General features: G+C 37.5%; 1 protein-coding gene across 2 annotated transcripts in view; it reads right to left on the bottom strand.

Annotated features, from left to right (window-relative positions):
* The window catches only part of SMC6 (structural maintenance of chromosomes 6), a 78888-nt gene that overhangs the window by 32116 nt on the left and 24897 nt on the right, over positions 1-21875 (bottom strand). For both annotated transcript variants that reach the window (XM_042933627.1, XM_042933628.1), the window contains exons 9-19: positions 19169-19288; positions 18968-19066; positions 16036-16182; positions 15676-15764; positions 15331-15495; positions 14822-15000; positions 13272-13476; positions 9846-9960; positions 7800-7960; positions 1896-2031; positions 344-424 (exon numbers count right to left, since the gene is read on the bottom strand). In XM_042933627.1, coding sequence (XP_042789561.1) covers positions 344-424; positions 1896-2031; positions 7800-7960; positions 9846-9960; positions 13272-13476; positions 14822-15000; positions 15331-15495; positions 15676-15764; positions 16036-16182; positions 18968-19066; positions 19169-19288 — 1497 coding nt within the window. The remainder of the gene's footprint in view (positions 1-343; positions 425-1895; positions 2032-7799; positions 7961-9845; positions 9961-13271; positions 13477-14821; positions 15001-15330; positions 15496-15675; positions 15765-16035; positions 16183-18967; positions 19067-19168; positions 19289-21875) is intronic.

The following is a 21875-nucleotide window of genomic DNA, read 5'->3' as shown; positions in this document are numbered from 1 at the left end:
AAAAAAAGCTTAGAGTAGATGTTATTAACCTAAATGACAGCTTTGTATTTCATTTTTAATTTTTTTAACATTTTTTATTTATTTTTGAGAGACAGAGAGAGAGAGAGAGAGAGAGAGAGAGACAGTGTGAGCGGGGGAGGGGCAGAGACAGAGGGAGACATGGAATATGAAGCAGGCTCCAGGCTCTGAGCTCTCAGCACGGAGCCCAATGTGGGGCTCGAACCCACGAACCACGAGATCATGACCTGAGCCGAAGTCGGACGCTTAACCAACGGAGCCACCCAGGCGCCCCTGACAGTTTTGTATTTTAACATTACATGTAAATCAAGGAAAAGAATCTTACCAACGTTGCGATATCTACAGACTGGTGTTCTTCTATGTTCTCAAGCTCCCGAATTTCAGAAATACTTTCTGTTATTTTTACCTGAAAGAAAAGTATTTCGATTTTAGTAATATAAAATAAATGAAACAGGCATCTGGCTGGCTCAGTTGGCAGAGCACACGACTCCAGATCACAGGGCTGTGAGTTCGAGCCCCCACATTGGGTGTAGACAAAGGAAGGAAGGAAGGAAGGAAGGAAGGAAGGGCCCCCCAGAAAGGATGTATTAATCCACAAAGTCCTTACTCTGCTTTTGTTACAGAGGATTTTGTGGCAAATGACAGAGACACATTAGTATTGAATGAACAAAAGGAAGTTGCGTATAAAGTCTGTCACGATCATCCTTATTGCTAATCCAGTCCCATGAAAAAAGGATGTAAACACTCCTCCTTAGCGTTAAAATGATGACAGTGTTGACCCTATTGAGAAAACCCTTTTCTGAAAGGTGGAGGTTATGGCAAGATTACTTCAATACGCTGCTTCACAAAGTACAATCCAAGCATGCCCCGGTGCTTCTGAGATTCTTTCAAGGGGTCATGAGGTCAAAACTATTTTCACAAAAACACTACATTATTCACCCTTACTATCACTTTCTCACGAGTGTGCAAAAGGTTTACAACTATATGATGGGTAATTATGCAAGAGACTGACTGCAGAAGCTGATGTGATGATTCAGTTGAGTTTTATCAAGCCAGATATTAGAGGTTTACAAAAATATAAAAATGTCAAGTTTCTCACTATTTTTGGTTTTGGAAAAATATAGCTATTCTCCATCAAAACATTATTTTTGTGAACACATAGTTTTTTTTTTTTTTTAAAGTTTATTTATTTATTTATTTTGGAAGAGAGTGAGAATGCACAGGAGGAGCAGAAAGGGTGGGGGTGGGGGGGTGGACAGAGAATCCTTAGCAGTGCTGACAGCTGTCAGCACAGAGCCCAACGCAGGCTCAAACTCACGAACCATGAGATCACAACCTGAGCCAAAATCAAGAGTTGGACGCTTGACCAACTGAGCCACTGAGGCACCCCATAATGAGTTTTGGTTTTTTTGTGTGTGTGTGTGAACCGATAAATATTCTTAAAGTTTGTTTTAATTTTTAATAATTAGGTAAAACCCATATAAATGAAAGCTTTTTTAGGGCTGTAAAGGGGCTTGAGGCCAAAAAGTTTGTGAACTGCTCCTCTAACTAAATAAATGGTAGGCTCTTAAAAATAACTTGGAAGTCATTTAAAAAAAAGTGGGGGGGGGGGGTGTCTGGGTGGCTCAGTCCGTTGAGCGTCTGACTTTGGCTCAGGTCATGATCTCATGGCTCATGAGTTCAAGCCCCGCATCAGGCTCTGTGCTGACAGCTCAGAGCCTGGAGCTGCTCTGGATTCTGTGTCCCTCTCTCTCTCTGTCCCACCCTTGCTCATGCTCTGTCTCTCTCTCTCTCTCTCAAGAATAAGTAAAACATTAAAAAAAAACCCAAAACTTGGAAGTAAGTTGAGCAAAACAAAAGGACATTTTTTTCCTTACCTTTAACTCTCTATAATGTATTTGGCGCCTTCTAAGAAATTCTTCATTGCGTTTAATGTCCTTTTCAAGGGTAGACAAATGTTGCTGAAGATTTAGTATCTGAGCCTTCTTATTTTCAACTTCATTCTCCAAGTCACTAGACACAAACAAGAGGATAAAAAAACACCTCACATCTGTTTCTGAATATTACAAATACTTTAGATCTTTACAAAGGAGAGCTTATTTGTGATAGTTTATTTGCAAAACTCTATCCAGTTAAACCAGTTCTATATTCCTACCAAGTTATTAATAACATGAAAATACAGAGATTTCAAAAGACATCTAAACTAGTCATATTTCTCTTACTTCATTAAGAAATATTTTTGACATGATTTGTGTGGCACACATCATGCACAGTGACAGGCAGAAGTGGAAACAGAATCTTGATGTGAAGGAATCAAACTAAAAGGAAAGAAAAATCAGGAAATAAGCTGTAACGTTAAAATGTGAACAGGACACTTTACATCCACAGAACTATGGAAACAGAGGAGTGAGTCTGGGAGACAACTGAACTGTGTTCTCTAAAGCTTTCCTCAGTTGGACCAACTAGGAGAGAAGACAGAAGGACAGACACAGAAGCACAGAGCAGTGAAACATAAACCCAACAGCTCAACCTTTACTGCTGGTAGATGAATGCTCTGAATGTGTGAGAGTGAGAGGGATGGAGAGAAGACAATGAAAAGGGATGGAGGGAAAAGCAAGTAGAGGCCAAAGCTATAAAGCGTCTTAAAGCGTCTCCGTGACAGCGGTCACTGTCTTCAGAAGTCACCTCTTCCTGCCTCACTGACCCAAGCACCTATCTCCCAAAATCGTGTGCCTGGTGGGAGAGAACCACCTTTGCAGTTAAAAACTGGTCTCGAATTGATAAGATGCATATGTTTCCCACATTTTAGCATCTCCGAAATCACCTTCCATTCCATGGTTGACATAACAGCACTTTTTCTTTTTTAATAACAGAGCAGCTTAAATTTGATGAAATATTCTGGGGTGCCTGGGTGGCTCAGTTGGTTAAGCGTCCGACTTCGGCTCAGGTCACGATCTCGCAGTCCGTGGGTTCGAGCCCCACGTCGGGCTCTGTGCTGACAGCTCAGAGCCTGGAGCCCGTTTCAGATTCTGTGTCTCCCTCTCTCTGACCCTCCCCTGTTCATGCTCTGTCTCTCCCTGTCTCAAAAATAAATAAACGTTAAAAAAAAAAAATTTGATGAAATATTCTAACTGCACTACCTTGCCAGAATCCTCAAAATTAGAAAACAACTCAATAAATGTTAGCCGAATGAATGATGAAAATGAAGAAAGAAGGAAAATAATGATGGTATTCCTGGTAAAAATGGGGCCAGATACAAAAACTTAAGATGGTTCCTCAAGATTAGTAAGAAATATTTGTTTTATCATATATAAATCTAGACCTTTATTAACAGTAACTTTGCTAAAAAACCAAAATATTTACCAAGTAAACAAACTCTGAAACCTAGAGTCTAAAACAAAAATAAAAACCGATGAAATAAGCACCGATGAAATAACAATAATATTGTTATTAAACAATTTCCTGCATATTTAGAATAAACTTAAGCAATCAACATAATTTATATGAACAAATCGGCTAAATTATACAACTTTTTTTTGCAGGGGAGGGCGAATTCTGTTACATACTTTCATACAGTGTTCCTCCTTAGTTTTTAATTAATTTTTCCACGGAGCGGAAAACCTGTGCTACTAAATGAAATGTGCGAGCACGTGCACGTGGTTTGTGTGGGATACACACACACCCCGGAACCGCCAAAGTAGTACACTCCTCGGTCTGCAGCCCTCACTCTGCTGTGTTTGTCTCCATAGCACTTGGCCTAGTTACAGTCTTCATCTAGTCTATCTCCCCCTTCCTAATATTAAGCTCCAGGATGGGGAATTTCTTGTTCTTTATTTTGTGCCATGTCTTGTGCCTCGATCAGGGCCTGGCACAGTAAGTATACATGAGATATCTGTTTTAAAGAACAAAGGAAAGAATAAATTTGAAAAATAAACTTTGGAAAATTATATTTAAGCTGTTAAAATACTTTGAAAATTCAAAAACCTACAGGTACATTTTTTTTTTAATGATCTTGTATGTAAGCAGTTACTGCAATGGAATTATTCTGAGAGTTAATTTACAATTTCTTTTGCTCCTTGCTTTGTACTTTCATCATGGGAAACCACACGGGGGTAATCAAACCAAGTCAGTACCTGTACTTAAAACTTAAAACCCTTTCCCTTCTTAACAGAAGCCACTCTGTTCATTATGAAACTGTGAAATAAATTATAATCTCTTCACTTAAATTCCAGAGCCATTTTTCATCAACAGGAATCTGTCAGTGATGAGCTGACGAGGGTATAGAGAAGCACCCTTCATATATTCCTAATATGATGGGAAACTGGAGAATCTTTCTGGAGTCATCTAGCAATCACTATTAAATGGTCAACTTACATAAAAATAAAATGAAAGTGTTGAATTATCTATTTTAATAACTATTAGAGCTCACTTAATATTGTACATATTAAAAATATTAGTATTGCTTAATATTATTAAATATTTAAAATCAAAGCATTACTTGTATAGTAATACATCCATTACAGTCATTTGGCAACAGCTATTAACTAACTTAAAAATTCACATATCTTTTTACTTAGCTATTAAGAATTTAAGCTATACACTTTCAAAACTATGCCAAGATCCATGTATGTGTGTTCTCACTGCAGCACTGTTAGAAGAGAAAATGGCAAATAACTCTCATGTCCATCAACGGGGAACTGGTTAACTACTGGGGAACTACCAAGAGGTAGTTCTAAATGTGCTGACATGGAAAGACTGCCCAGATTTAACACTGAGTAGAAAAAAAGCAAGATACAGAAACCATATGCATACTTACACACAGCTCACACTTAAGTGGAAGAAGCCAGACACAAGAAGTTGCACAGTGTATGTTTCCATTTATATGAAACATCCAGAACAGACTAATTCATAAAGATAAACCCAAAAGTGGATTAGTGGTTGCCAGGGGGTTTGGGATTGGGGGAATAACGGCTCATGGGTATGGGTTTTCCTTCTGGTGTAAAGAAAATGTTCAGGAATTAGCTTACACTGATGGTTGCACAACCTTATGAATATAATAAAAATCTCTAAACTGTATGCTTTAAAATACAGTGAATTTTATAGTATGTGAATTATGTCTAATTTAAGTCACCGTACAAGGATTCAAACTATTTTGGGAACACATATAAGAAAACACGTGTAAGAAACTGCTAAACTGTTACCCTACTTTTGAAAGAGAGATGAGAATGGTCTCACTTTGTATACTTTTCTGCACTGTTTGGACTACCTCACCATATGCACAGATTCCTTCCTTTTTCTTTCTTTCTTTCTTTCTTTCTTTCTTTCTTTCTTTCTTTCTTTCTTTCTTTCTTGGACTATCTCACCATATGCACAGATTTCTTCCTTCCTTCCTTCCTATCTATCTATCTATCTATCTATCTATCTATCTATCTATCTATTTTTGAGAGAGAGAGAGAGCGAGCAAGCGAGCATACATGTGAGCAGAGGGCGGGGGTGGGCAGGGGAGGGAAAGAGAGAGAAAGAGAATCCTAAGCAGACTCCATGCTGAGCGTGGGGTTCAATCCCAGGACCCTGGGATCATGACCTGAGTCGAAATCAAGAGTCAGACGCTCAAATGACTGCGCCACCCAGGTGACCCTCTTCTAATTATTTTTTAAAATATCAATAAGGACTATGGAGAAACAGGATCATGAGCTACTTTTGTTTCCCAATTTATACTTTTCTATATTTAAAAAACACTAATGAATTTTTTTAAACTTGCAAATATACTGGTTTGGGTCAAAACAGATGACACAAAAGTCATCTAAATATCATTAGAACTTGGTATATTCTCCTTCTGTCTTTTTTTTTTTTTTAAGCTTGGCTTTTTTAAGCTATTAGCTGTTCTTTCTCTTTTTGTAAATTGAGGTGTAGTTTACATGCAATATTACATTAGTTTCAGGTGTACCACAAAGTGATTTAATATTTATATACATTATAAAGTGACCTCCACAAAATCTAGCAGCCATCTGTTACCAAAGTTAACATATTAATATTAATATACTATACATCTCTATGACTTACTTTCCCACTAGAAGTCTGTACCTTTTAATCCCTTTCCTCTATTTCACCCAACCCCTCATCCCTCTGCAGAGACACTGTTCAACCACCAGATTGTTCTCCATATCTATGCAGTTTGTTTTCTTTTGTTTGCTTGTTTGTTTTGTTTTTAAGATTCCACATGTAAGTGAAATCATACAGTATTTGTCTTTCTCTGTATGATTTATTTAAATGAACATCATACGCAGAACTTCGCATATTTACAATGAATAGTTTATTGATTCCCATATTATTTAATAGGGGAAACGATTTTTGAAAACCCAGTTCACCTGACTTTTAAAACAAATGATGTGTCCACTACACATTAGTACAAATACCATTAGCTAAAAATTGAAGCCAAATATCAACTTGAAACCTTTATTACTAAAATATCGGAATACACAAAAGCAAAAAAAATAAAATAAAATAAATAAACTGCTGGAATCAGAGATCCCAATTTGCTGCTGAGGCATACTTACAATCTTTTCCAAAAATGTCATCCTTTTTTTTTTTTTCTTTAACACTTGGGACATAAATACATGAGGCAATTTTTATTGAAAGAAAAGTGTGAGCCATACAGAGTAACATCACTACGGTATTTTTATATATTTTACACTCGTGTCTGTTGAATACCATATAATTTAGTCTTACCCAGTTAAGAATCAGGAAGGCTTGATTTAAATGTCATGGCACAATGGACAAAAACTTACCACTTTACAGGTCACGTTTATACTGGCACATTCCCACATCTATCCCGTCAGAAAGACTTGGTGTCAATACAAAATGTGCGTTCAGTGCCATGACACCAAGTTGCTGGTCATTCAACTTTTCTCTGTTGCTAAGAAAGAAGTTTTACCAAATGTTCTGGTATCTATTATAGCTATTTTTCTTTATGCTGCTCTCATGACATAAAAATGACTAATATTATTTGAAAACAAGACCTATTTTGACGAAACTCTCATTTCCCCTACATATATAAATTACTTAGAATACTTTCACTTTTACTCAATTTTCTTAGATATTTATTTTACTTAAGTTTTTAGTTCTTCTACTGAAGGTTTTCCAGGTCACTAATTCAGTTCCAAAACCCATCAATTCATCAACTGAATTAGTTTGGAAAATCATGGCTTTTTGGTACCAAAAATCCTTTCTGCATGCTTGTGCATCTCATTGAATACACTTACTAGCTTGTCATTCAACTTCTCACTTAGTCTCTTCTGGAAGCTCTGTTTTCCTAGATGTATGTTCTAATTCTGCCAACTGATCCTTTTAGAACAGTGCAACTCAAAATACAGTAAGAGATGTTAACAGGGAACTTGAGCCAGAATGTAAACCAGCACACCTATACGCTCACTGAGCAGAGTCAGAGCTGAACGCCAGAACAGTGGTGTAGCTGACGGACACTCTGGGTTCAGCTCTCATCTCCATGCAGACAGGCAGTAAACGATGTGCAGACCAGCTGGTCAAGGGAACACACTTGTGTTCTCCGTCCAAAATACTGTTGTCGAAGTGATGATGGGACACAACCATCAACCCAGAATTCTACATCCAGCTAAATGATCTTCGAAGCCCGAAAATATTCACAATCCTTCCCTGAAATAACTGTTGCTAGAGTAATATGAAAGGAAGCACACTGCAGGGCGCAGACAGAATACCACAGGGAGCAGTCAGAATACCACAGTAAAGCTTGCACTGACACTAACCTTATCTCAGAATCCACATCTTTGCTTAGGAATTTAGGTCTTGTATTTTCAGATGAATAGTAACGTCCTGCAAAGACCTGATCGCCATCAGCAGTAAACGCTTCTCTACAATTCTTGGGTGGCTTTTGAGACTGCATTACTGCACGAGCTACAGAATTACTCTAAAAAAATAGAGGGATAAATACATTTTTCAAATTATGCCATAGCCTTTCTGATGCACAATTTCAAAATGCTACCTATCATTATAAGATTCAAGTATTTTTATTTAAAAATAAATAAAATCATTCCAGAAAGTTAAAAAAAAGAATTTCAAAAACAACTCAAGATTCAAAGAATTAAAACTACTGAGAGTCTTTAGAACACCATAGTAGGGGTGCCTGGGTGACTCAGTCAGTTGGGAGACCAACTTCAGTTTAGGTCATGATCTCACAGTTTGTGAGTTTGAACCCCGCATCAGGCTTTGTGCTGCTGACAGGGTGGAACCTGCTTCAGATTCCGTCTCCCTCTCTCTCTGCCCTCCCCCTGCTCAAACGTGCCTGCTCTATCTCTCAAAAATAAACAAACTTTAAAAAAAAAAAAGAGGGGCGCCTGGGTGGCTCAGTCGGTTCAGCGTCCGACTTCGGCTCAGGTCATGATCTCGCGGTTCATGACTTCAAGCCCCGCATCAGGCTCTGTGCTGATGGCTCAGAGCCTGGAGCCTGTTTCAGATTCTGTGTCTCCCTCTCTCTCTGACCCTCCCCTGTTCATGCTCTGTCTGTCTCAAAAATAAATAAATGTTAAAAAAAAATTAAAAAAAAAAAAGAACACCATAGTGCATTGTAAACAATGCTTTATGACAAACTAAGTTCTAATCCGTTTAAAATTAAAAATTATTTTATGTACATTTTCATGTGGGAATATTCATTTTAGATCAGTTCATACAAATCTTTTTCTTTTCTAAATGACTTTTACAGCCTGGAAAGATGTGAGTGAACAGCAAATTACAGTAAAAGATTGGTATACTGAATTACGTGGGGAAGCTTAGAAATATTTAAGCCCTAGAGAGAAGTAAAAAAGGGATTAGACTTAATGGAGGCCTAGCCAACCTCTAGTGACAGACAAGAGGACTTCATTATTTTCTTTCAAGTATCCTTTTCTTTTTTTTTTTTTAAGTTTATTTATTTATTTTAAGAGAGACAGAAACAGCATGAGTGGGGGAGGGGCAGAGAAAGAGGGAGAGAGAGAGAATCCTAAGCAGGCTCCTCACTGCCAGCCCGAGCCCCACGTGGGGCTTAAAATCACGAAACTACGAGATCATGGCTTGAGTGGAAACCAAGAGAGGGATGCTTACCTGACTGAGCCACCCAGGCGCCCCTCAAGTATCCTTCTAAAATATGAGGGAGCCAAGCCCACAAATAATTACAGTATTACTTTGCAACATATATACTATATATACATTTAAATTACTGACACCATTACTTCTCAATTTCCAATAATGAGAAAAACAAACTCTACTATGCTTATTTTGGTTAGATCTCTGTTTTGAATTTCCTTGTTCCTTCTCAGCAAATTTATGTCAATAGATGAAACACAGTTTGGTGATTTAATCCAACAAGTACATAAAAATACATACATAAATGAAAAATATTGACTTATTTTATGATACTTTCAAAATTTTAAGAAAAAGAACTCATGAAATATCAAATAGACTATTTGTTTAAAAAACAGAATAATAACATACTTATCTGTAAAGGTAAATAAAAAACGGATCTGGCAACCAAATCGAGAAAGAAAGAAACAAAAACAAAATTATAGCATCATTCACCAAAATAATATGTATTTGTGAAATGATTTACTGAAGAATAGCCAAAAGTTAAAAAAGTTCTCAGGCAGAAAACGCACAAACCACCCAGTTCTATGTTATTCTATAGTGTTCTATGAGGTAAAAGCACATGGTAAAACATATTAATAACTCCAGAATACAGAAGGGGAACAGGAATTTATATAACCAATTTCAATTCTGGAAACTGAAAAATAATACAAAATACAGCAACCATCTTATCTTACTTTGATCAGAAGCACCGTCTCTATGCTTCTCATGTCAATCAGGCTGTTTGCAACAACTGCATTATCTATTTCTAAAGCAGTCAAGACTGTTGGAAAGTCTGGATGATAAGCAGCTCTAGAACACAAAAGTATAGAAATATCAACTTATCAAACTTTACTTTTATACATATATATATATTTTTGAGAGATGAGAGAGAGTGAGCGCATGAGTGTACGCGTGGGGGAAGGGCAGAGGGAGAGGCAGAGAGAGAATCCTAAGCAGGCTCCATGCCCAGCACACAGCCCGATGATGCAGGGCTCCATCCCGGGACGCTGGGATCATGACTTGAGATGTAATCAAGAATTGGACTCTGAATGGACTGAGCTACCCAGGCGCCCCTTATGTATATGCCTTTTTAATGTGTGACTCTAGATAACAATGGAAAATATCTGATAACATTTGAGAACATTTGTAATAGGTTTATTTTATTTAAACAGCAAACGTTTATATTATGTGCTAGGCATTCTAAGAATATTATAAATATTAGCTCACTTAAATCCTCAGAGTAACTATATGAGATTGATAATATTACTCTCTCCCTTTAAAGGAATTTTTTTTCTTTAAGTTTATTTATTTATTTTGAAGGAGTGTACGAGCAGGGGGGAGGGGTGGAGAGAGAGCCACTACTGTCAGTGCAGAGCCCTACATGGGGCTTGACTCTGTGAACTGTAAGTTCATGACCTGAACCAAGATCAAGAGTCAGGTACTCAACCGACTGAGTCACCCTGGTGCCCCAGTGAGTTTGCTCTTAAGATGGAGGAGGAAAACCACTGACCTAAGATGTTTAAAGGGGAGAGAAGTCAGTGGAGTAGGAACATTTAAAGTTCAGGAGAGAGTTGAAGTAATGAAAAGAAATGGTTCACAAATCAGGGAAGAAAGCATGTAATTCAGAGCCTACGGGGATTAATAAACAGCTTTAGAGAGAAAGAGCATCTCCTCCTGTTGAGTGGGAGAAGACGTACAGACGCAGACCAGGTTGTGGGTGGTTAGCATGCTAAGCAGTTCCATATCCTCTATTTCCTCTGAAAAGAGGGAACAAGGCCATCTGCAAAGGAAAGGAAACTACTCCGAGTATCTCCTGGGAAGCTATGCACTTTCCCGGGGAATCTCTGTTGAGGTTCCTCAATATGAGCCTAATATTCCTTATTCATTCTAATATTCCAATAGTGTTTCACTGTTCTTTTCTGCATTAAAATAACACGGACAATTTTAAAATTTAGCATTTGAACCACAATATATACTGATAAAGTTCTTCACAAGAAAATCATCCCTCCAAAACATCTGTAAGGCAGCTAAAGTTGAGAGAATATTACATGTACGCAACTTGTCAATACTCTGTCAACACCTAAAAGTAACATCCAACTTCCTCTAGTACCCCACCAACTTGAACTTCAACATAATACCCAACTACTCCGAAAGGCAAACACGGACTCTGTCATACTCTGGAGCCACTCTATTACTCTAACTTCCCACTGTTACCACGAGCTACAGCCTTCCTGGCTGACCATGCCTGTCAAATCTGCTAACTTCCTGCGGCCCACCTACAGGTTTTCTCCCAGGCCTCACTTGCTTCCTTCTCCAGCCAAAGCCGCATGGCCAGTCATGAACTACTTTCCCAGCAGCACTCTCAACTGCTTCTCTCTTCTCCTGCAACACCTACCCACTCTAAAAAATTCTAATGCAGTATTAATCCAACAGTACACATTCTCTCTACTCAAACCTATTAAAAAATAAAAAATCCTGCAGCTACCACAGGTGTCTGAATCCTGAGTAGACTTTGGTTCAGCTTCCTCTCTCACTCTCCCAAACCTACCCAACTGGTGAGGTCCTCATTCTCAGCACATGGATTCACCTACTTCTGAGAAGTGACCTCAGGCTCCACAAACGTAGCTCTCACTCTGCACCACCTCCCAGGATGTGCTATGCTGCTAGGAGCCTGGAGCCACAATCCCCGGGGAATCTCTGGGGACACAGCATGCCGGTAGGGCAGCACCAGGCTTTCCTACTCATGGCAGTCCTCACAGCAGCTCACGGAGCCATCCCGACAGTTCAGGACCCAAGGTCCTGGTCCCCAAATGACAGTGCCAGTGAAAGAGGATATTCCTCACAGAAGTCAATCTCTCATAGCCATCCCCCAGGGGCAGTTTCCAAGGTCCCCGTAGGGAAACGCCCAATTACGAGTCACCACGCTGGAAGACCAGGTGTTCAGAGTTCTCCCGCTTCAGATGCAACTAACCTGTCAGGGGTCATTTTTTACCATAAGCAATGCTGTCTGGTAGCACATTGGAAATTTCACTTTTATCAGGTCTTAGAAATCAGGAATCAAAGCTAGAAACTAATGTAGGGTCAAATTTTTCTGCAGATTGAGAAAACACTTCACCTCCAACTCCCAAATCCTTATACCTAGCCTAAAAGCTCCAAATGGACAGTTCCAAAACAGGACTTATCCTCTTTTGACAAATCCACTTTTTCCTTGTACTTCTCCTGAAGCACACACCTGCTAGGCACTCACTCCAGCCAGAGACCTGGAAGGCATCCTCAATTCTTTTGTTTTCTTACATTCAAGTGACAGGGTTTATTGATTTTGTCCTAAATAACACTTTTAATCTGTCCCTTACTATCCATAATGCACACGCTATTTTTTTGCAGAATAATTTATGATGCCGTGCCACCATACGTTTTGCACATAGAATTCTATTTGCCCACAAAGCAATTAACCCTTGTCTGTCACTAGACAAACTCATCAGTTCAGGAGACTAATCCTGTGTCCTCTTTTCTCGAATTTCTTCCCTAATCTAGCTACTAACATCTAACATGTAATTACTTTCTCATCTGAACTACATCTGCATTTTGTGATCTAATTTTATCAAAGCTGAAGATTAAATTAGAAAATATGTTATTATATTTAAAAGTAAAGTGAGTAGCTAGTCAGCAGTTAGCAAAGAGGCCAGTTTGGGTACTGGGCCCTTGAGGTTTATTACGGTCATCAAAGAAAACAACCACGGTTCTTTAAGGGATCTGCAAAGCACCTTGAGAGTTGAACCGTGAGTAATGAGTGTCAAAGCTCTTTGTTAGTACACCCCCCACATACCCCTTAATTTGCCTAGGTCTGTATCACTTCCCTCAGCATTGGTTCTATGCCACACTGCATCTCTCTCCCTGTTCTGGCTCCCACAACACACCTCGTGTAAGGAGCTCAAGGCCAGGGAGCAGGTCTTATTTACCTATGCATCTCCAGTGCCTACGCTGAAATTAAAGAAGCGGCTTGATGAAATTTCATTAAGTCAGTACTACATATTTGGTTAACATAAAATTTTTTTAATTCTTTCTGATCTTGGACATGATTAAGCAATTCCAGAAATGGCACTTAACTAGTGATACCTTACCTGTGTCTTACATCGTACATCTCATTCCGAAACTCAGAAACTATTATCTGTGGCCGTGAGGTCCCTCGTGAATAAAACTTTTCCATCAGTGCCTGAAGGACTCTTTCATCAGCATGGTTATGGCAACAATAGGCTTGCAGAAGTCCCTTTAAGCAAGATTCGATAGCCAAAGCAAGCTCAGGGTCCCGAAGATGAATGCAAGCTCCTAAAAGTGAGAAAATTATTAAAAGGCCCATAAATCCTTACTTTGAAATATTAATGTAACTATCTTTTTATAACAGTTTATAATTGACTTCAAAATATTTTCATATAAAGTATAGATGACATTACAGATCTTCTGTTAACTAAATGGGAAATCCCCACTTATCCGTTGGATACACTGGAAAGACAACTCATCAAATCCTATGAAAAGAACTGTCCCACTCATTCCAATGTAAATCAGCAGAGGCCTTTCTATGTAATCGGATACTATTCCAGCCTCTGAATGGCATTTTGAATATCAAACCAAAAGGTTTACATACAGATCCTTTATTATTTTCTGTAAAACTGATTAACATTGGGATTTAAAAACACAGAAGAGGGGCGCCTGGGTGGCTCAGTCGGTTAAGCCTCCGACTTCGGCTCAGGTCATGATCTCACAGTTCGTGAGTTCGAGCCCCGCGTCGGGCTCTGTGCTGACAGCTCAGAGCCTGGAGCCTGTTTCAGATTCTGTGTCTCCCTCTCTCTCTCTGACCCTCCCCTGTTCATGCTCTGTCTCTCTCTGTCTCAAAAGTAAATAAACGTTAAAAAAAATTTAAAAAAAAAATAAAAAATAAAAAATAAAAAAATAAATAAAAACAGAGAAGAAATGCCTCATCCATTGAAACAGATCCTGGTACAGAGGTACATATCATTTACATGAAGAGACATCACCATAATATAGTATGTAATGCCACATTTCCACAGTAAATATATTTAGTAATAAAATATATATATTTATCTTTACAGCATCATTTTCCCCTAATGATATTACAGAATTAGAGATAATTTCTCAGGAGAACTCAAAAGACATGTATATATTTTTAATCTTCTGTATATATGGGGATAATGAAATAAACCCAGGTTTTCCAGTTGAAAAAGGACTTAGAAACAATCCTAAATAGAAACTAAGAAAAGATAAGTCATTTTATAAAAGTTACACAAAACTCAGGTGGTGAGAATTCTTCTATCTTGATGTCACTGGATTTTCCAACTAATCAATTATATTCAAATTAGTTAACTCATTTATTCATTCATTCAGGAAAAAATCTGAATCAGATTATTCAACTCTATAGTTACTTATCCTAAGTTATCTTGCTTTTGGCTATTTTATGCTTTAAAGATACAAAAGGAAAATTATAAAGTTTAAAGTGATTTTTGTTATTATTTCTTAAAATATATACAATTAAAATCTACATATAATTACACAGCCCTTTGATAACACTTTTAAAACTAGATTCAAGAGAACCTTTCCTGAAAATAAAACCTTATTTCTAATGTTCCTTGTGTCCTGACCAAATGGTGACAAATACCTAAAGGGCCTATGGGTTTACAGGTAAAACGCCCACGCCTATAGGCGTCATCTATTGCTTCAAGAAGAGCTGGTACATGAGGCCCAAATCTTTTCAGTCGATCGGTTTTACTATCTTTCAGTTCTTTCAGTTGCCTCTGATTATAGCTCAGTGTATGCTTCACATCTAGTTCTTCCCGCCTACAAAATAAAAGCAAAAAACCAGAAGAAATATGTGCTACAATTATACAGGAATATCCAGCCTTTCCCCCCTAACACCTGCCTACCAGTGAATGACCCAGCTACCCAAAAGACTAAAGGCAGATTTATTTGAAAATGATTGCGTTACTGGAGAAAAATCATCACAAGTCGTCAAAACTTCACACACACACACACACACACACACACACACACACACACCTTATTCAGTACATGAACCAACAATGAAACATGTTTTCTGTCTTCATAAACACCAAACTACATGATTTTCAAGTGATTAAAAATAATCATCCTAAGGATATTGAAACTTACTTAATTCTCACCCGTTCTTCTTTGTCCTTTTCTATGGCTTGCTGAAACTGTTCAATCTCTTGATTGATTGAACTTTCCTGATCCTGCAAGGCCTTTACTCTCTCTTTTAACCAAGATATTTTTTTTTGCCTTTCCAATCGTTCAGGTTCCAAAGATTGATCGGTACTAACAGTAAATAATCCAAAATAGAAAATGTTATATGAAAACTTGAATGTTTAGAAAACCACAAAGCAATGTAATAAAATTCCTTTAGAAATAGTATGGAAAAATCTGATACTCCATTTCACTGAGGGCACTGTTGTATAAAATGAGGTAATCATGCGCAATGCAAAGTAACCATCTTACCTTTTCTTTAGTTCTTCAATTCTTTTGCAAAGCTGTTCATCATCTTTCATTAATGCTCTATACTCATTTAGAGAACGGTTATATAAAACCTAAAAAAAATAAGACATAGTTTGATAAAATAAATATATATATCCTATTCAAATTCACTTTTGCCAAATCTTCAAATCAGAGGCTAAATATATGCAGAAATATATTTTTAAAACAAAGTACATAAATGGCCACATGAAACTTACATTTTTTAAAATCTGTAAGCAACACAGATCTTACTTAATTATAAAACCCCTCCTTTTAGAAGTAAGTGGACAGTATTTGTATTTGATACATAGTATTCAATATTTCAGGCTGGAAAATTTCTCTCACCTCAGCTTCATTATAGGTCCTTTTCTTAGCCGTAACATCTGTTTTCAGTGCCATACATTCTGGTGCCCGTGCATTTGTCTCTTGACTAATCTTTTCTAGTTTATCTTGAATATCTTTGTATTTTTTTTCTGCCTCATTAAGTCTAACCTTTAAGAAAATAACATTTTGGAGTGTATTTTAATTTTCTTCACTAAACAGAAACAAATTTTAAGTTATATATAGTTCACATCCAATAATAAACTTGGTTTCACTCTGACTAAATAATCTCAAGACATCAGGTAAGCAAACATAATTATATAAAATACTAGAATATAATTTTTTTATTTGAGAGAGAGAGAGAGAGCGTGTGAGAGGAGGAGAGGGTCAGAGGAAGACAGAGAGATCTAATGCTCAGCATGGAACTTGACACGGGGCTTGATCCCACAATCAGAGTCAAAAGCAAGAGTTGGATCCTCAACCAACTGAGCCACCCAGGTGCCCTCTAAAATATAATTTTAATTCCACATTTCTTTATCCAACAAAAGTACTATCTTCTGGGGATACAAAGATACAGTAACAATGGTCTTCAGGTAACACAATAAGTGGGAGAGAGGCACAATTTATCAGAGAACAGATATGGAAATTGATCATACAATTTGGACGCAATAAAGCTTAAGTAGGCTATATCTATTTAGAACTGTGGAAGCACAGAGAAAGAACCTAGAGGTCTGCCAAAAAAGTCAAGAATGCCTTCAAAGCAGAAGTAGCATTTGAGCTGAGACTTGAAAGATTAATCAAAATGTCCCTGGAGAAAAGTTGGGGAAAGGTGTTAGAGGCAGATGGAAAAGCATGTAGAAAGGCACTAGTCCTACTTTGGGAAATGAAAATATTTAAACTAAGAACGTAGTGGTGAGAGCTGAGCCTCAACAGTCAAAGAGTGTGAATTCCTAACGATCAGCTTACAACTTAACCCTCCAGACAACAGGGACAGAGGACATTAACCAAATCTGTATGTTAGATCACTTTGAAAGCACATGCAGGGTGAAGGGAAAATTACAGGAAACAACATCAGTAAGGAGTTAATATTCCAATGCAAAAAGGAATGAGAAACCAAAGCAGGGCACTGACAAAAGGAATGGATTAGAAGGGACAAATAAGAGAACTATTAGATCAGGGATCAGCAAACTTTTTCCAGCAAGAGCCAGATAGTATAGTAGACACTATTTCTTTGCAATCCTTCCATTCAATAGTTATTCTATAATCTATGACCATGCATACACTACACGAGAGGTTTTGTGTAAGACATGATGGGAAGGATACAATTATAAAATAAGATTGTTCTTACCCTCCAGAAAGTGCCCAAATGCTTAAGTGGGGCAAACGCCTATAGAACTGAAATATAATGAAGCCTCAAGATCCTCCTTTTCCCATTTGAAAAAAGGTGAACATCTATTACTCAGACTAGATTCCATTTTTATTTTATTATTTTTACTTTTATTTCTTTAAAGATTTTATTTTGAAGTAATCTCTACACCCAATGTGGGGCTCAAACTTGCAACCCCGAGATTAAGAGCTGCATGCTCTACCTACCGAACCAGCCAGGCACCCTTGGATTCCATTTTCAGATTGGAGATTATCTAAAGAGAAAAGTAACCTAAAGTCCTCCACTATGATAAGCTAAGAAGTGAGGCTGAGGAAAATCTGGTAAAATAAACAATTCTAGAATATTCTTGCAGAAATGAAAATCCAAGGTAAGAAAAGTAGGTGGGTTGAACTTCCATTTACTACCTGAAGAGGGAGTACGAAATTCAGCTTATTTCTGTTATTTTTACATATCTATCTCTGTTTTGATGGATTAATGTCATAATTCTTAAAACGAAAAAACATATCTGCATACCTGGAGGAGAGACAGGAAAAAGCAAGGTGGGGGATATTACGTCCTATACTACAAACTAAGCTTGGGGGCCAAAAATTTGTAAGTAGAACAAAATACTATGAGGTTAGGCCAGCCACACTGAGCAGATGGGGCATCTATAAAAAAGAAAAGGCTAGGACTTCTACTTCTGGCATGACAATGTGAGGAATTCTGCACTGCTGGCTACATACCCTTGGGAACATACTAAGAAACCACTCAAGCGTAAATTTTTAATGTGTGAATTGTATGGTATATAAATTATATCTTAATAAAGCTGTTAAAAAAAAAAAGAACGAAAAGACAAGTATAAAGAGTGGATCTGCTATATGGTAAAAAGGTCTACATGCACACCCCCAACAGAGAATTACTGCTTTTATTTACCATTCAACCAACTTCTACCTCTAGGCCCAAGTGGAAGACTTGTGGTTTTTCTTGAATCTTACATAAATAGCATAGTTTCCACTTGGGCTCTTAGATCTCGGCTTGAAATTAACTTTATAGACCTAACAACCTGTCCCACATGTGTTCTACCTACATGGAATCTTCTGATGGTTCTGGGCCCTAAACTTCAGTTCCCTGTAAGTTATGGTAGCAGTCTCTGGGTATTGTGTTCAGTTTTGAATTGTTACACTTCATGATACTTAACTTTAATGCTATTCTAATTCACTATTATCCTAGCACCTCAAGACTTCTTACGTTGCCACTGCTAATGAACCCAGAGTAAAAGCTTCAGGCTGTAGCATCTCTAGTTGGTAACAAAGTACCATTGTCTGCAAGCACGAGTTCAGAGTGCGACATCACTGGGCTCAACTGGCTGATCATGTTCAAATACAACACTCTTTTAAAAAAGAGAGTTGCCACAATAGTCCTTGAACAAAAGTTTAGGTCAGATTCACCTAATAAATTAGGTAATAAATTCACACACAGACAGATATATAGGTTGACACTTCTACTTTTGTTAAGTCTTTTAAAATAGTCTAATATGAGTAATCTCGTATGATTAAACTACCAAATCTGTAGTAGAAAAACTACAATTACCTGCTGTTCTTCCATCTTCCTGTCAAGTCTAGCAGCACGATCTTCTCCGATTTTGATATTATCTCTGATAGCATTCAATTGCTTTTCAATTTCATTGACCTACAAAGAAATTACACAGTAAATCATGTAGAAGACTAACTGTAACCAAATATATTCTGCATATTAAAAGTATAAGTGAATAAGTAATTAAGTAAAAATTACCACTGCCCAAGCCATTTCATGTTTCAAATATTCTAAATTAGTCTTCATTGTACTTAAGCCAGCAATACTCTGAAAACGTTCTTCTTTTTCCAAACACTGGCGTTTTAGTTCAATAAGTCGCTTAAAAAAAGAAAAAAAGGAAATATTTCTTACTGACATTAGAAAGACACGACATTTTACAAATGTATTTCTTTTAAGTGTACTGCCTTAATGGTATTAAAAAAGATATGCAAAGAAATGTCTTCTTTTAAGATGAAAATAAAAATACTTTTGGTTCTTTGATATGCTTTGACTAGGTACAACTATTTTCTTAATTTCTGCACTATAAAAATGGCCAAATACTATTCTAATGATGATCAAAGGAACAAAGGATTTAAGACCTCACAAGTGCAGACAAATCACAAAACTCAGTTTCCTGCTTCTCTTGACACCATATCTGAGAGACAGAATGGTCTGTTCTTCTGGGCAAAGTATACCCAGCACCCTTTCCAAAGATAATGGAAGATGTAGAAGACATTTATTCCTAAAAGCTAAGTAAGCTACAATTTTTAAAACCTAAGTTCTCGCTTAACAGTAAATAAAATCATTAAATATCAGACAGAGTGACATTAGAACAGCTTCTGAAGTAGCTCCTAGACTTCATATTCTGTACACCAGGGTAGATAGATGGCCTCTCCCGTTCACTGGTGCTGACCATCTTCAACCAGGGCCTCACACTGTAGATCTACAAGGGTGTCCCTACAAGTCACTTTCCCAATTTCCAGGATTATTTCAATCCATTATCACTCTCTTCACACCTCACACACATGCCCCTGTGCTAATCCTCACTGATTCTCCCTGCCTCCTACCTCAGGGAATTTAGTGGCCATCAGATGGAAACTCCAACTTCCAATAGCCTTATCTACAAACCTAACGCAGTCACAGCTTCCTTACACTGAAGAGGAGGGGCCTTCATCACACTGAGTCCAGTCCCCATCTACCTATACCTTTTGCAGTCAAATGCTCTACCCCTGAGCTACACCCCCTATCTATACCTTTTGGATGCGACCACTTGCTTCTGCCTTCTTGGGAGGTCTAAATTACTTCATTTCTCATCCCATCTTTTCATCTTTGTTTCCACTTTATCCTCTTCACTGACTCCCTTCCACTATCATTTTTATTTCTTGGAGACTGCTTCCCTCCTCTCACCATCCCTCTCCTGGCACTGTTCATCCTTCATTTCTCATCTTAGACATAAGCCTTAACAAATCCACCCTTTCCGAGTCCCTACACCCCAGCACTAATACCCTATTAAGTGCTTTTGCACAAACCCAGTCACAAATAAGTCCTTTAGTAGTGACCACCATACTCAGTTATTTACCATCTGGTTCCTGCTGAGTAGTTAGGTCTATGACCCCACGAGCCCTCAAGCCCTGGTATATATTGGCTGTTTATGGCCACGGACAAAGCACAATGCCAGGAGGCACACAGTGGAACTTATTATTTGTTGGCCGAATGCTTTCTAGTTTCTAACCTTCACATACTGTTTCCTATGGATTTAGTTATTCAAATTCGGAGTTTATTTTGAGAATATAAAGTTCTTCCTATAGATTTAGCTATTTAAATCCAGAGTTTAAGAATACAGGATATTTAATTAATATTTAATTAATTAATTAGAAAAAAGTTCTTATTAAGTGCACATTATACATACGGAACTCTGCTACATGATATAGGGAAGTGCTTCTTTAACTTCATAATTAAAATATCTTTACTAGTTGATAACAAAGTATACCATGGAGAGAGTGGGTGTTTAACCCCCCCCACTGTCTAAAGCAAACAAATTTCTTCAAAGTCCTGACTTATTATTTTAAAAATAATAAATGTAACATATACTTTTACTTTTTTCTGAATATGCAAATATTTCCTTTCCCCAATAACACTGATACTCCAAGAAAGTGTGCTGTATTAATTCTGTGGTTTACAGTGCCTCCTTGTACACTACCACATACCTGCGGTTTAAAGGGACAATGTGGGGAATAAAAATATACCCATCCTTGCTTTTTAAGTTTTCATACAGCCACAGACCTAATTTTACATATGCAATCCTGAAAACCTGAAGTAAAAGGGCCAGTGTGACACCTAACTAAAGGTGACCTGGAGCAATCATTAGTACAATTCTGTGTCAAAAGCACAAGCTAAGAAACAGCTGAAAGCTGAACTGGTTGTATGAAACTGACTAACAAAAGAATAAGATACAGAATCACACAAAAATTGGTGGACTTAATGTACTGGACGAAAGGCTCAAACGTAAGCCTTATGACTTTGAGGTCTCTGATTATCAGACAGAAGGTTGTATCTTCAGGAATCTGAAGAAGAAAGTATAAAAACAAAATACAGCAGATGTAAAAACAAATTTAAGTAAGTCATGCTGGCTTGAGTAATTTCAAATTCACACAGATATGCACAGCTGCTAACCTGGCAAGTACAGATGTGACAGTTGCCACCAAGCTATCAGTGCTTAATGAATGTTAACAATTTACCATTGTGATGAAATACTTATCTACCATATATAATTACATGTGCATTTAATACGTTTAATATCAGCTTGAGGCTTGTGCTTCTTTTGCCATCATAAGAAATACTACCGTTTTCAAACGACTTATAGTGAGAATTAGTGATACCTTATTGTAGAACCAGTAAGTCATATATCCAGACATAAGTATGTAAA

This window comes from Panthera leo, chromosome A3 (assembly GCF_018350215.1).
Source record: "Panthera leo isolate Ple1 chromosome A3, P.leo_Ple1_pat1.1, whole genome shotgun sequence".
In the NCBI taxonomy this organism is placed as follows: Eukaryota; Metazoa; Chordata; class Mammalia; order Carnivora; family Felidae; genus Panthera; species Panthera leo.
This window is presented reverse-complemented; position numbering and strand designations above follow the sequence as displayed.